At 34.3% G+C, this 16,700-nt stretch overlaps 1 protein-coding gene and 1 long non-coding RNA gene across 3 annotated transcripts; one reads left to right on the forward strand and one right to left on the reverse strand.

Moving 5' to 3' along the window:
* Positions 1–246: 246 nt before the first annotated feature.
* On the reverse strand, positions 247–11,909 carry LOC138896452 (uncharacterized). Of its 2 annotated transcripts, XR_011409608.1 has the most exons (4): positions 11,728–11,855; positions 9,047–9,215; positions 1,261–1,361; positions 247–282 (listed from the first exon to the last, which is right to left on the reverse strand). It is a non-coding gene; the product is annotated as an uncharacterized lncRNA (long non-coding RNA). The 2 variants fall into 2 exon arrangements; XR_011409607.1 differs by lacking the exon at positions 247–282 and having other exon boundaries at positions 971–1,361; positions 11,728–11,909.
* Positions 2,956–4,452, forward strand: LOC104096818 (F-box/kelch-repeat protein At3g23880-like). Its single transcript, XM_033656295.2, has one exon. The coding sequence runs from the start codon at positions 3,087–3,089 to the stop codon at positions 4,359–4,361; it is 1,275 nt and encodes a 424-aa protein (XP_033512186.2). The 5' UTR covers positions 2,956–3,086; the 3' UTR covers positions 4,362–4,452.
* Positions 11,910–16,700: the final 4,791 nt, after the last annotated feature.

The raw sequence follows: 16,700 nt of genomic DNA on the forward strand, positions 1-16,700 counted from the left end.
TTGCTAGCGTTTGTCCTGTGCTCAGGGCAATTCCACACGGCCTTGACATAAACCACCAAAATGAGGACATGCTTCCAGTGGTGCAGAGAGATGGTCAATCAAGCTTGAAGCTTCATATCAATTTGACAATAGCTTGAGTTTTCAGACAAAGCCATAAACTGCTCATTAAATGCTTCAACCAAAAAAGGGAGCTAGCGACGCGTACCGGGAGCGTCCTTTCAAGCTTCAACCTCACAATCCAATTGCTTTTCGTTTTCCATTTCAGGCTTATCTGAAGAATTTCTGGAACAGAATACAAATACCGTGAACGGAAACAGTAGGAGTTAAGAGGTGCAGATGTTGCTAAACTAGGATTTGCCTTTGACATCAAATGTCTAAATATGGATATAGGGAAATGCCAGTGTAACTAGTGCCAGAATGACAAATTGACAATGATGAGCAACTATCTCTAGCTAAGACTGACTTTCAACATAAAACATATTTGACAAAGATACAGTGAATTTTATAGTAAAGATAAGACAAGGTTGCATATACATTACTGCCACGATGTAAACATACACAGAAATAGAATATTTCTAAGTTTTCATTAAGGTTTTTTCAACTAATTTGGTCTCAGTAAGTTTCAAAATTGCTTTATCTAAACCTCTCTTGGCCGACGAATTATTTTCTGAAGAATTTTTATTACATGATAAGTGTTTACATGTTAGAGCTGTAAAATCACAGATTACAATTTCAACTTAGAGAATATCAGCAATCATTAATTATCAATAACCAAACTAACAATTCGAGTTCCTAAATTGAAAAGAACTTCAAAATTCACAAACGAGACTCTGATTCCAAACAAGCAAATAGTAACTAGCAAGATTCCTCGTCACTACACTGTTTAAACTGTTGACATATTTATTTATAGAAAATAAGGAAAAGAAAGAGAAGAAAAGAATAAAGGGACTTACGCTGGAAACTTTTAGGCTTCAGCATGAAAGGGTGTTCGTATTTCATATAGACAATGTAACAAGGAACCAAATGAAATAACTAGTTAAGACAAAAAGAGAACTTATTTCTAAATATTCATAAACATAATGGAAACTACCCTCTCAATTTAGAGCATATTCAACAATTTTGTCATCTGGATGAACTCCTTCGCATAGTTTTTATTTTGAATCATTTCATTCATGTTGCCTTGCTGCCTTGGTATTCACCAGATCTAAGAGTCTTACCTAATTCTGGATGAATGAAAAAAAGATCAACAGAAAGTATCGCCTTTGATAAGATCGAGATCACACCATCTGAAACTTTCCTTAGCGGGAAAATCTACGAGTGAATTCAGGCAAGCCAAAGTGCATTTTGGTTTCAAAGAGTTCCTGCACATGTAGATCTAAATGTCAGTTGAATTGAAATCTTACTGGAAACACTAATTCATTCGAGACTTTTCGATTAAGCGTGGATAATTGCTTAAATAATTTTATTATTTTCTTTTCAATGTTTTAGCTGGAACGATTGGCTCAGCAACTCTCAATAACTCAATCCAACTATGCCTCTGTCCCAAATCAGATGGATCGGCTTATGTGCACAACTGCACATTGTATATTAATTCTGCACTCTCTGGGCCCTATATTGTCAAAGGCTTAGTTGAAGCACGCTTAAGCCCTAAAGATCAAAGAAGCCCTAAATTAGATACTTATTCGAAGCACTAAGTTGTGCGCCTCATTGCCCATAAGTTCTATCTTGAATAGAGTGGTACAAAACAATAAATAAGATTGGCAAATAGACATTATTTGTTAAGGAAAATAATTATGAATGAAGTTGTAATATTTTTCTGGCATTACCTATATTTTTTTATTTTTTTTTAATTGCGCCTTTTTTAGCTAATGCCAACACTTTAATTCTGTTTTGCGCTTACAGCCCTGATAGACCCGGAGTGCTTTTTAACCCTTTTCGCCTTTGACAACACCTTCTGGGCCTAACAACTCTACCAGAGAAAAGCATGAGAACCAATATTTCAAATTGCTTAGTTCTTAATCACAAGGTAAGTAGGAATTTTGTTTATAATCGGTTCAAATTCAATTTCTTTCCTCTTTTAAAATCTAGGAAATCCTATAAACCTGAATAAAATCAATTTATTTCATCTCTGGAAGTCCAATTTCGGCATGTAATACCTTATCGATGTAACAAGTGTCAACATATCAGTTTTGTCAATCAGGGTTCAGATTTATATAATCGTAGCTTGCCAACTAATAACAAATGAAATTTATAGTCAAATGAACTAGTCTTTTTTCTATTTCTCCATTTTGCTATTGGTTGGTAAAGTACAAAGAAAAGCAATTCCCACCCCTCAATTCACCATGCCGAGCTCTAAATACTAGACCACCTTCCAATGTTATCAAAGGCGTAAAGCGCAAAAAAACTCTAAGGTCTAGTGAGGCTTTAAACGCAAATAAAGCATGGGTTTTAATTTTAAAAAAAGGCGCAAACGGAGAAAAACTACAGATATGTATGTGTAGTCCAAGACTAATATCTATAACCATGAATACCAAATATATGGACAAAAAAATTTAAAAAAAATTTACGATAAAGTAAAATATCAATTGTTTATTGTCGACTCTTCAGGATTACGCTCATTGGCAAGGAAATATATGCCTTAGAGCCTTGATGACAACACTGAAGCGCCTGCTAAGAGAGGCAAAGTGCTCAACATATTTTGAGCCTCGCTTCAGGGCTTAAGCGCACTTTAAGCGCGCCTTTGATAAACCTGCCACCTTCTCATTTTCTTCCCTTCATAATTCGGTGGGAAATCTGGACAGGGATTAACATATCCCCTTACAGATTAGCATGCATTTATTTATTTTTGGTACAAAATTTTGTCTTTGCTCTATTTACCCTGTATAAAGCCATGCTTCTCTTACTTTTACAGGCATCAACTTACTTTTGAAGCTCTCTTCACCAGGAATAAAACTTCAAAAGCCAGCAGCACCAGTGACTGCTCCATCATTTTAACTCCTCCCCAACCTCTTCTTTTCTAAAAACAGAAAAGTGAGGAAGAGAAAAGGAAATCAGCCAAAGATCCCAAGTTTCAGCCACCGAGGAAAATGTCAGATCATATCCCAGAAGAACTGATGATCCAAATCCTCTCAAGGCTCCCACCAAAATCTCTTCTCAGGTTCAGGTGTGTATCAAAATCATGGAACTCTTTAATCTCAAGCCCTGAATTCATTCGGCAACACACCCAACAAGCGATTCTTTCAAAAAACCCTACACATAAAATTCTTAGATACTTCTCAATTCCTCAAAAGAAGGAACTTTATTCCATTCGAGTCAATAATGCAACATTCAGTATTGACACCAACATAAACATACGATCCCCTTTCAATGACACAGCGAGGCATTATTTTAGGATCGTGGGCTCTTGCCACGGCATACTTTGTTTGTCTGATGATTTATTTGGATATTCACATGTTTTAGTACTATGGAACCCTGCAATAAACAGATGCCTCCGTCTCCCAGTGCCTCCTCTTGATTGTAGTCAGAAAGGGAGATATATGTTTGTGTTTGGCTTTGGCTTTGATATAAAAAGCAAAGATTACAAGGTTGTTAAGATGACCTATTCTCAAAGTCGAGGAGCATTTTTGCTGCCACCTAAAGTTGAAATTTTTTCACTTAGTCTGGGAATTTGGAAGCAACTTGATGGTTTTATTCCAGAGAGCTACATTGTGGAGTACTTTTATAAACAAGCTGTTGTTCATGGGAAAATCCACTGGACTGGTTACAAAATCTATGTTGAAAGAAAAAGGATGAAGAATTTGATTCTGGCATTTGATTTAAGTGATGAGATTTTTGTGGAATTACAATTACCAGAATGCTTGGTTATTGGAGCACCTATGAATCTGAATACAGCAGAGTTTGGGGAATCACTTGCTATATATCACTACGACAAGTGTGCTTGGACCCGGATTTGTTCAATTTGGGTAATGAAAGAGTATGGTGTTGTCGAGTCATGGAGCAAGGAATTCAATATCGTTCTTGACTGGGAACCTGGAATGATTCTGGGCTTTAGGAACAACAGTGAAATACTTTTGACAAGAAGAACAGGACAGCTTGTGTCTTATAATCTCGAGACACATGAAAAGATGAATTTTGATATAATTGGCACTAAAAACTCATTTTTTATGGGAACTTACAAGGAAAGCCTTGTTTTGCTCAATGAAGGACAGCTACTGTTGCCAAATGATTTTTCATCTGAGACCGACCGAGATGAATGCAAGGACTATGACATTGAGAACAGGAATGCTCAAATGAGTGAGTTATGGTACCAACTTGTTATGCACCAGTATCTCACTACTGTTTTGGAAACCAGACATATTTAAGCATTTGTTAGAATCACACCAAATAAATTGGATTTAGTTTTTGTTTAGTTTACCATCTGTATTCATTGTGCTGTCGCATTCTGTTTTTTGTTTATCAAAGCTATGTCCGACATGTTGATCCATTCCAGTTCTCATTCATCATTGGTATGTTTATTGTGTTGGTCCAACCCAATTCTATGTTCAATATTGCTACTTTCATCAATCTCTATGACATTCCATGTGATTTTTAAACATAGAATGATGTTATCAAAGGTAAAGGCCTTAGCCGCTGTATTTTAACTTTGATGGGTTAAAACATAGGCTCGTATTTACAATGTTCGTATTTCAGATAGTTCCAATAGCAAAATAGTGTCTACGAATCATAAAGCCAAGGCATCCAATAAGAAAACAAAGTTTTAGTTAAAAAAACAGGGCTTGCAAATCTAATTGTTGACCAAGTACATCAAAAAAAGTGATATACCCAAGTTGCATACTTTGTCCACTTTCTATCCGAGTAAGCTTCATACTTAAGAATAAGATCTGGTCAAATCTCATTTTCCTTTTCCATATCTCTTTGATATAACTGAAGCACACAAGAGGTCCAGGTGTGGCATTACGTTCTGATATGTAACCTTCCTTGAAAGCCCAAGGACACTTCTGCTTGATATTTTCTTCTCAAGACAAGCCCAAAAAACTCCCTCTCAAAATACTAATCGGGAAAACCATATTGAGACTGAGGAAAGCAGCAGAAACTAGGCCAAACCTTTCCATTTAATGTAATTGACAACATAGGATACACTTTCTTTGAGGCCACAGTGTGAAATTTGAAAGTTTTCAACAAAACGTTCTAAGAAAAGTGACTGTGGAAATAAGTGACTGGTGCAGGCTCTTCGGAGAACATCAATTGCAGCTACATATAGGATACAAGAAAGTAGTGCAGGAATGAATTATCACATAGCCTCAGAATGCTGATTATGGAGGAATATTATGAAAGTGACAGAAGAGTACAATAGCAACATCATGTTTAAAGTGGGAATGAAAATAAGATCAGCTTTTTGGGAATATGGGTGATATGGTGACAACACCCTTAAGATCAGCTTTTTGGAAGTATGGGTGACATGGCGACTATGCCCTTAATGATCCCGCTATCTTTACATATCTAGCTATAAAGATACGACAATTACTCAAGTATATAGGTACAAGACGGAGGAACTCTTTGGACTTTGAGATTCAGAAGAGACCTATAAGATTGGAAGATTGAGGGAGTTCCAAAATACATGAAAGGAACATCATAATGTAACAGCAATGTCAGACCAGGCTGCTTGGAAATGGAATGGGAGGAGAATGGAATTTTTGGTTAAGTCCTTCTACCACATGCTACTGAGGAGAGAGGATATATTGTTCCATTACCTATCAGTATGGAGTCTTAGGGGTCGTTTGCTTCACATATTAGTTATGCGTGAATTAAAATGTAAGGATTGTTTATGTGGTGATTAATAATGAAGGGATTGCGATGCGGCGATTAATAGTGAAAGGGATTATTGTACGGTGATTAATAAGGAATGGATTGTTATACAAGAATTACATACTTTAAAAGCATTTGTCTTGTAAAAGTTTAATCCCCATATTGCTAATACACATATTCTTATTCCACATTCTATCTCGCATAAAATAATCCATATATTCCCACATAACTTAATGTGGATATATTATTAATCCCATCAACCAAATGCTGCATTAAGTAATGCAACGATTTTTTTTCTTATACGGCAACCAAATGCTGCATTAGTGATGCGGAGTTTTGTTATGTGGCTAACCAAACACTGTATTATTTTATTTGGGATTTTATGTTGAGATTGATTATGCCAATACAATCAGTAAAACGACCCCTTAGAGACAAGGAAGGTTTTTCTTTGCCATGGGTAGCAAGGAAGCAAAAATTTGAGGAAAGGAAAGTTAAAATATTTCAGTTAGTTTTGGCTGTGAAGCGATTGGGTAAAGATGACAATCTTCAGTTTTGCTATTCAGTTCCGGTGGACAAAATCTGTTCGGAATACAGTAATCAATGCCGGATACAATCAAGGATGCGATGTTTTGGAAAAGAAGATGCAGAACATGACATGTAGTACCTTTGCCTATTACATGGATACTTGGAGAAAAGAACATGAAATCTTGTGAAGGCGTGGAAAAAGAATGTCTAGATAAGGGCCTGATTTTGTTCCTAGTTAATTTTTATACATCCATGAGGTCCCTATTAATACCAATGACTAGGTGTTATTTGTAGATAACCAGATTTTTGTGTAAATTCTCCACTTCTGCATACCGCGTGTATACCGAGAGATTTTTCATCTCATTGATATAATTGTTACTTTATGAAAAAAAGGATACATTTTCTTAGAGGAGCTTGACATATTCAGTTCATACTGCACTGGTGCGGAAAATATATATTGCACCTGAGACCAGGAAATTGTGGGAAATTAAAACTAGTATTTCTCAAATTCTGCCCAAGGGTTTTCGTTTATTTATGAGGGAATATATCGGGGGACCGAGTAACAAGTATTGGGGTTAGTAGCTTAATCAAGCCAGCTTATTATATTTTGTACTTCAGTTATAATTTTTAATAAAAATAACAATTCTGTGCTTCAATTATCAAAAATTTATTACTTCTGAAGAAAACTCAAAGCAGATTTTGTACCATAAAAGAAACGATATCAACATTTTCAAAACAAAATGATGAAAACAAGTTCAAGTAATTGCAAGCCTATCAGTTGTTGGTTCAATTTACTGGAGGGTATAGCTAATACTGAAGTGCTGAAATTGGCTTTTATCAACCAAGATGAATAAGTCAACGCCGATAAGAACAATAAGGCTTTGCTAATTCAGGTTTTAAGTTAGTGCTCTTCTATTAGAGTACTTAATGATGCACGCAAGTATGATAATATTGGGTTGTGCAGCTCTTTTATGTTGGATCATTATCATCCATAGCGATTCCCCAATCTAAGGAACAAAATATCCAACTTTTCAAAAAGTCAATAATTGTCAAACTACTATTCATACATGTGGATCAGCCAGAAAAAAACAAAATGAAGATGAGAACAACAAATAGAGACCTGCCACACTAAGAGAACAACAAAACATAGATATGCAACACTAACTTACGCATTCAGCAACATTGCTGAAGACTGAAAGATACAATTTGAGAAGAATAATCTTAACCTAAGGCTGACAAGTGGGCCGATCTAGGACCGGGACCGCGGGCCAAACGGGCCAGGACCGATTTTAGTGGGCCTGGGCCGGTCTCGTGGGTCGGTCCTATGCTTTGGGACCGCCAGGACCGGGACCCTCGCGGGCCAAACGGTCCCAACGGTCAACTTTATAAAAACAAAATTAAAAAATTATCGTTGGGCTGTCAAAAATAGCCGTTGGCTATTTATAAAATAGTCATTTAACCCCCCCAACTTTGATTTAACCCCAAAGTTTTTATAATTACACTTTTTTCCTATTTTCAACTATAAATACCCCTCATTCTTTCATTTTTCTTACAAAATTATCAATCTATCACAATCTCTCTCTAATTTTCTTCTATAATTGCTACTATTACTTACTTTATTGTTACAATTTGTGAAAAAATTGTGAAGTTGGTGAATTGAAGTCTTCAACGATAATCAATTTTCAACAAGTTATACGTCAATTCGGTAAACTTGTTCCAACTCTTAAGTTTTAATATTATAGTTTTGTTTGTTTTATTTGTTTTCTATTACTTTATTAATTAAGATGGCTTTCTTAAAAAAACCTTTTGGTAAAAATAAGGGAAAATCCAAGAGTGGCAAATCTAGTGCTCAATTTGTTCCTCCTCCACTGCCCCGAACCAAACCCCATACCCGTCCTATACCTGAATCACAACCAGATGAAGACGAAGCTTACGAAGAAATGCTAGCTGAACTTGCGGGGATGTTGCTTCGCCCGGAAGTGGCGATGACCAAGCTACTTTTCCGCCACCACCAACGGAAATTCCTCCGGATCTTGATGTATTTATGAAGTTTGTAAGAGATACCATGTAACTTGTATGAACAAAAATTAGTATGTATTATGTAACTTGTATTTTGGCACATCTTGATTAGTTTCTTTTTCTTCTCAATGGTGGTATTAGCACCTTGTTGTGCTCATTCCATAGGGGAGATGAAGACTAAGAAAGATATTGCTATGTTTTTTTAATGCTATAATAAAATTACAAGGCATTGCTTTGAATATCTCTTTACAATATTTTTGTCTTTAGACTTTAAATTTGAATTAAAAAATTTAGGTCACAATTCTATAATAAAATTTACAAGGCATTGCCTTAGATTTTTTTTTTAACATCCTTTTGTCTCTAATTTCTATTTAATTTTTTTTTTAAATCTGTTGGGCCCACTTAGCCCGCGGGCCGGGACCGTTTAGCCCGAGCCAGTCCCTACAAAAAGACCATTTGGCCCGGGACCGTTTGGCCCATTTAATTTGGGACCGGCCCGGGACCAGGACCGTTTGGACCGGCCCACTTGGCCCGTTTAAGCCCGGGACCGGCCCACTTGGCACATGTGGCGTCTGACATGAAACATAAGATGAATTTTTTTCAGTTAGTCATGACGATTATAAAAATGAACAAAAGTCAGACATCAATAAGTATATTAAAAGCACATATAGATTCTGCAATAATTTATGCTTCTTACCTTTGGGAAAAAGAAATTATTTTGCTTTCATGTCCTTTCTTCTATGTTCAATGCATTCCGTTCCTTGATTCGAATTAAATGTGCGATTTAACTAGTTCACATACAGCAGTCTCTAAGGTTGTCACAACAGAGATTAGATTCAGTCTGAGATGTAGCACAGAACTGAAGCCTGAGAGTGTAAAAACCAGGAGCAAATTAACAATAAAAAAGGACTTGCCCAAAAGAAGAAGAAAAAAAAAAGAAAAGCTTAATACTATAACCTATCCAAAAGAAAAGTTAGCATCATATCTCAAAGAAATTGAATGGTGAGGCAACCGAAAATTCATTAGCTAGTTGTTTATTTCCTGAATCAGGTAATATAATCCATAATTTACTAATTTTAAGGACCAGGAATTCATAAGTGTTTGTAAATGAATGATCCAAAATAAATCTGTTCAAGCTTGTGCAAATGCTTGTATCCTATGAGGGCCTCTCTCTTTGGAATACTTGAAGCTGGTCCCTGAATTATATTAAAGCCTTTGAATTTCCGTATTAACTAACAAATAACCTTCAACTTATAGGTCAGTGAGAAAATAAGTCCATTAAGTAACAACATTGACCTGCTTGGACAAATACTAAAGCATTTCTAACAGCTTCTGTCCTGTGTTTTAATAACCCTGTCAACAACAAGTGACGTCCAGCAATTCCAAGTCCACTTCTAAATGAACTCACAAGACTCAGCCCAAACTTTTGCGACATACAGCAAAATCCTTGTAAAGCACCTTCCTCAACCATTCAGCACTCACAATGTGACATTGATTAACAGAACAGCGCTGTGGATGAGGGTGTGACAGGGGTCAAGGTAACAAAGTGTGGCAGAGTTTCAATATAACTTGATTGAAAACTTAAAGGCAATAGGTCTCTAAAGATTAATTTTGTTAGCTCCATTGACACAACTATTACATTCACTTATTTCAGAACAGCGAAGTTTAAGCGCAATTAGAAAGGTATACAGGTCAAAACTAGCACAATGGCTAAAAACAAAAACAAAAATAAGCCTTCTTCGCTATATCTTATTAACATTATAAGCACAAAAAGATTGGACAAACATGATATATTTTTTTGAGAATGGCTGGACAAACATGATATACGAAACTTATTAAGAACTGATTCGTAGTATTTGCTTATTGTTCCATAGTCTAACTTCTTCTAGTTCCAGTACTTCCTTTATAAGTTACTTCCAATCTTTTTGACAAGTAAATTACTTAGGCAAGGCAAAACCAAAAAAGGGAAGAGACGCATGGAAGGGTAAAAATTCACATTCTTACCTAGATTAGAGAAGATTGAGTTTTAATAAAGAAGATAACTTTCCTTTGCATGGCTTTCCAATAATAGCACAAAGAATTATGGGCTAGGAAGTCTATTGTGAAAAGACGCTTGTAGGTGAAGAAGAAGACTTTGCTTTCCTCCCACCAAGGCGTGTTTCCTCTCTTGATCTCACACACCTTATTGAAGAAAGATTAACTTTCCGGTTTCTATGATTTTCTTTTTCAACGTAATGCAAACGGTAGAAGAAAAAAATAAGTTTAAACTCTCTATGTAAGGCCTCCAGCTAAAAGAAAAAGAAGAACACATCACCAAAGCAGGATGGGGCAGATTACTACTTCTCTAGAAACTCTTTAAAAGCAATCCATTAATCCAGGAAACACATGTTTTGCATATATCACTAAACTTTCAGTTCGCATCATCGAGATCCAAGCAGAATTGGTCACTCAATTACATGCCAAAAACTTACGAGGAAGATTCAAACCACTGACTACTACAACATTGATGAGACGATCCTAATGAAACTTTTATTTTTTTTCCTTTATTTTCTACTTCCTGAACTTCAAGAGATTGTTTTAAATAGTAGGAATACAATTGATCATATCAGCTTCAGGAACTGTAACCAAAATTAGGAATATGAGAATATAGTGTGTGTTAATTCCCCTAAAATTCCCCCAACCATCTAGCCATAAAATCCATCCAAACAGAAAAAGATGATAGTACAACCAATTTGAGAGAAAGACAATAAAGAGTTATTTAAAGTTTTAGCATATTTTGAATAGCTTCTGAAGTAGCTGTGTTTTAAGCAAAATGCTCCAAATTTCTTCTTTTGAAGCAAAAACAATTAATTAGTTGAAACTTGAAACGCTAATATGTTTACCATAAGACTCATAAACATCCAGCTAAGAATTACTGGTAGTAGTTTTCCAGACATAATTACAGCCCACCACCCACCTAACCCCCTCCCCCGGGACCCGAATCAGAGCTAAGCACTCTGAACTACACGTTGGTAAACCACATTGAAGCAATTTCGAAGAGCTTTTCCGCGTAAGAACTGCCTCTCGGCTAGTGCAAGGCAAAGGAGAGTGGTCGTATATTGTAATTTTCCCCTTGTATTAAACTATTTCTAAACTTGGAACCCATTATCCACAGATCATTAAAATAAATAACTCTACTGTTGCGCCAAATCTCGGCCTCAACAAGATTTTAACTTTAAATCTAACACTAGACCAGGTTTTGGTTTGCAATCTTTTCTCTCAACACCACTAATTGTTTCACATTAAGCAAGCTATGAGGTTTGAGCAAATGGAGGTAGTGATAGTCATGAAGCAGAACTGAGTAAAGAGAGATTTAGAAAAACCGATTCTGAAACTTACTGAGGGGATGGATCGATCATGCTTCGCTACAGGTTTGTTGCTTTGGAAGCCATTTTGCGCACCGGAAACGCTGCGAAACGCCGAACGTTTTTTCTGTCACTCAGTTCGAATAAACTTTAGAAAAAAAAACTTATCTTACCATATTGTTATCTCAATCGGGCACCTAACTTAAATGATACTAGCATTGCTAAAAAACCAAAATCATACATTATATTTCGTTTTAGATTTAAAGTCATAAATATTCTTCCACATGAAACACTAATACTCCATTTACTTTAACAAAATGGTACACTTTTAAGGGAGTCAACGTATAATAAATATACATAAAATAAAAATAATTTTATGAATATAATAAAAAAATCCAGATAACATTTGAGGTTATCTAGATAATAATCATTACAAATAAAAATTAAATGTGTTTAACATTTTTTAGTAAATGTATATTTCACGTATAGTAAATAAATAGTAAATAAATTCTATGTATATTTGCTATTTGCTATCTAGATAAATCTGTCACCTTTATTTCTTTCGGTAAACAAGAAAATAAATGGAACAGATATTTTGTCAGATCTTAGATTTATGTTAAAAATTAAAATGTGTTTAGTGTTATGACTAAAAATGTACCACTTTGTTAAAGTAAATGGACTATTAGTGCTCCATGTGAAAGAATATGTATGACTTTGAGTATAAAGCCAAAGATAATGTATGTTTTTGGGCTTTTTCTTAGTGTTATGACTAAAAGTACACCACTCTATTAAAGTAAATGGACTATTAGTGCTCCGTGTGAAAGAATATATTTGACTTTAAATATAAAGCCAAAAATAATGTATGATTTTAGGCTTTTTCTCATACTAGTAGCATCGTCAATACATAAATGAAATCTTTTTAACAAAAATAGTTCCTAATACAATCAATTATTTTTATCAAATTTTGAAGTTAAAAAAAGTTTAATAAGTGATGGTGTGAATAAGAATTGGCAAGCACTCCTAATGTCGTATGATAAGTAGCTATGACTAGAATTGACATCCGGTATTCAACTTTTAAGTATATTGTTTAAAATACAGTTTATAATATATTTAAAGATTAGCCAATTTCGTAAATTTCAAGACATGGCGTCCTAGAATTTAAACCTCAAAATTCAAACTCCGGGATATCGTGTCCTAAAGTTTGAAAATTGTATCCAGAAGTTCGAATCTTATATCCTAAATTTTAAACGACAAAGGGCCAAATATACCCATGTACTTTCGAAAATGGTCTAAGAATAACCCTCGTTATACTATTGGGCTATATATACCCTTCCCGTCATACTTTGAAACAAATATACCCTTATTTTGGATAGACTGCCACGTGTCAGTACTAGATGAAAACGACCCATTTCATTTTTTTTACCCGATTCATTTTAAAAAACCCACTACCCGACCCGTTTTAAAATTCATTTCTTTTAAAGCATATATTTTGTAAAAACTGGAATTTGTTTTTGTAAAAACTGAAGAAAAAAAATGAATTTGCAAAATATATATTTTTAAGTTTTTTCAGTTTTTTTAAAGTATTCTTTTTTTGTAAAAACTCAAAAAAAATATTTTTTTTTAAAAAAAATGCTTTAAAAACTAAAAAATATATATTCTGTAAAAACTGGAAAAAAAATTACAAAATATATATTTTTCAATTTTTTAAAGTATTTTTTTTGTAAAAATTAAAAAAAAAAGATTTTGCAAATTATTTTCATTTTCTTAAAACTAATGCATATGTAGTCCACTGCTTTAAGAGAGTTTTTTTCCGGTTATTTTTTTAAAAAAAAACAGTTTTTACAAAAAAAAATACTTTAAAAAAACTGAAAAGACTTAAAAATATATGTTTTGCAAATTCTTTTTTTTCAGCTTTTACAGAATATATATTTTTCAGTTTTTAAAGTATTTTTTTTAAAAAAAATTGAGTTTTTACAAAAAAAAAATACTTTAAAAAAATGGAAAAGACTTAAAAATATATATTTTGCAAATTCCTTTCTTCTTTTTTTTCATTTTTTACAAAAACAAATTTCAGTTTTTACAAAATATATGCTTTAAAAAAACTAAATTTTAAAATGGGTCGGGTGGTGTATTTTTTAAAACGGATCGGGTAAAAAAATAAAATGGGTCGTTTTCATCTGGTGCTGACACGTGGCACTCCATCCAAAATAAGGGTATATTTGTTCCAAAGTATGACGGGAAGGGTATATATAGCCCAATAGTATAACGGGGGTATTCTTAGACCATTTTTGAAAGTACAGGGGTATATTTGGCCTTTTGCCGATTTTTAAATTAGTAGTTTAGAAGTTCAAGACATTTATAGCCTGTTTGGCCAAGCTGATTTCTCCAGCTTATTTTGAAAAGTGTTTATTTTCAAAAGTGCTTTTAAAAAAAGTACTTTTGGAGAGAAGCAATTTGTGTTTGGCTAATTACTCTAAAAAGCACTTTTGAATAATAATTTATATTTGGCCAAGCTTTTCAGAAAGTGCTTTTAAGTATCAAATTACGAATAAGGACATAAATAGATTTACTTAATAGTTAATATTATAAGTAAATAAATAATCTTAAAAATTTGTTATTACTAGAAATAATTAAATCTTTTCATTTTATTTAAGTAAAATATGAAAATAAAATTTAAAAGTACTTAATTATTTTAATATAAGTTAAATATATTAAAAATCATTCAACAAATATAAATGCATTCACCCCTAAAGTCATTACATATTAGAAAGCTATCCTAAAAATAATAAGAAATATTTATACATTAATATCCTAAGTACTAGGTTTAACGGTTATTTTGGTATATACTATATTTTGTTAAGGGTATTTTTGGTAAGAAGAAAAGTCAAAACTGCTTCTGCTTTCTGCTTTTGGGAAAAAACTACTTTTTTCTGTTTCTCAGAAACTGCTTCTGCTTCTTCCCAAAAGCACTTCCCCCCTCCCCCCCCCCCAAAAAGGCTTGATCAAACACCTCAAGTTAGGAAAAAAAGTGTTTTTGAGAGAAAAAAAAAAATTGGCTTCTTGAGAAGCTTGGCCAAACAGGCTATTAGTCCTGAATTTCAAATTAGCAGCTCAAAAATTCAGGATACTAAGTCTTGAATTTGGAAATTTAGGATACTTAGTCATAAAATTTAGGTGAATTGACTAATCTTTAAATACATTATAAATTGTGGATATATTTTAAATAGCGGGCTTAAAGTGATTATTGCTGCACTTCGCCCCTATATAATGGAGGAAATGGGACATAAGTGGCCTTTTTAAATCTCTTGTGTGTAAATGATAGATATCTTATGTTTAAAACTAAGCTCCCGTTTGGCCATAGATTTTGGCTTCATTTTCTCCTAAAAAAATTGAAAATATTTTATTGTTGAATTTGTTTTTATATGATAATTTGATGTGATGGTTACTTGAAATATTTATGAAATTTCGTGAGTATTGTTGGTTTAATATTTCTTGAAAATTAATTCTAATATGAATTTTCCTCTGCAAATAATTAATTAAATGAGCTTAAGAAGAGGTGTTTATATAATTATTGAAAATTTGAATTTAATGAAGACATTGCTTTATGTTGAGTAATTTCTATCTCTATTGATTGTTTTTGGGTGTTATATACATTGTGTGGAGCATTGGGCTATTTGTTGTGAAATTAATTGATTTTGTCATATCTTTGGAATTTGGTTGTGGCCATTAGGTAAATTGTGATATGAATTGATTTTATTATGTTGCTGTGATAATTTCTCGTGAAAATTGTTGTGTTGTGTGAGTTGTTATTTTGGAGAGATAAGGGTGGCATTTCACCGTTGATATTATGTGGTTATAAGGGTGGCATTTCACTGTTGTGTTTGTTGGAATATTGTCTGGGCGAAGCGATAAGGGTGGCTATAGGAGCGATAAGGGTGGCAATAGGAGCGATAAGGGTGACTATTGGTAGACATGGCAAACAGATAATTTAATAATTTTCCACAATTTCCTAATTTACTACACAAAAATGCCTAAGACTTTAATTCAATGAATTTTTGCACGTATAATCCCGAGTACGTACTCGTCACCTCGCGTACACGGCTTTTCAAATTTCACAAATGGCACATAAGACTCAATGCCTAAGGGGTAATTCCCCCACTCGAGGTTAAGCAAGACACTTACCTTTTTGAAGTTAGGCCGATATTTTAAAATAGCCTTCTTGCTTGAATTGACCTCTGGACAGTCAAATCTATCCAAATTAATTATATAACTTCATTAAAATTCATCGGAAATAATTCCGGATAATAATGCGTGGACTTAAAATTTTATTCCAAAAAGTCAACAAAAGTCAACGTGGGGCTCGCCCCTCGGAACCCGACAAAATTTTCATAAAATCCAAACACCCATTCCGATATGAGTTCAATCATACCAATTTTATCGAATTCCAATAACAACTCGACCTCCAAATCTTAATTTTTTGTTTTCAAATCCCTAAGTTCAAACCCCCGATTTATACCTCAAAAACATGTAATCTAATCGGATTATTCGATGATAATTCAATATTATGGAGTAGAAATGATCACAAGGGACTTACCTCAAGTTTTTCCGTAAAAACCTTGCTAAAAAATCGCCCAACCCGAGCTTGAAATGCCCAAAAATGGCAAAAGCTCGGAACCCCTATGTTTTTGTATTGCCTAGGGGTTTTCGCATCCGCGGTGATTTCTTCGCACCTGCGGTAAATTTTTTGCACCTGCGGAAAATTTTTTGCACCCGCGGTGCCTGTCCAGTTCATGAATTTCTCCGCTTCCGCGACTCATTTCTCGCATCCGCGAGCACGCACCTGCGGCCCTTTTTCGCGCAGGTGCAATCACACCAGCAGCCCAGCTGCTTCAGCTCCTCCTCCAAATCCAAATTCGATTCGTTAAGCATCTGAAACTCACCTGAGACCCTCGGGACCCCGTACGAACATACCAACAAGTTCCATAACATAACACGGACCTACTCGAG

Source organism: Nicotiana tomentosiformis, chromosome 7 (genome assembly GCF_000390325.3).
Source record: "Nicotiana tomentosiformis chromosome 7, ASM39032v3, whole genome shotgun sequence".
In the NCBI taxonomy this organism is placed as follows: domain Eukaryota; kingdom Viridiplantae; phylum Streptophyta; class Magnoliopsida; order Solanales; family Solanaceae; genus Nicotiana; species Nicotiana tomentosiformis.

What these genes read in the sequence shown, in the direction of transcription:
- LOC104096818 (XM_033656295.2), top strand. Translation starts at nt 3,087, where the DNA reads ATGTCAGATCATATCCCAGAAGAACTGATGATCCAAATCCTCTCAAGG.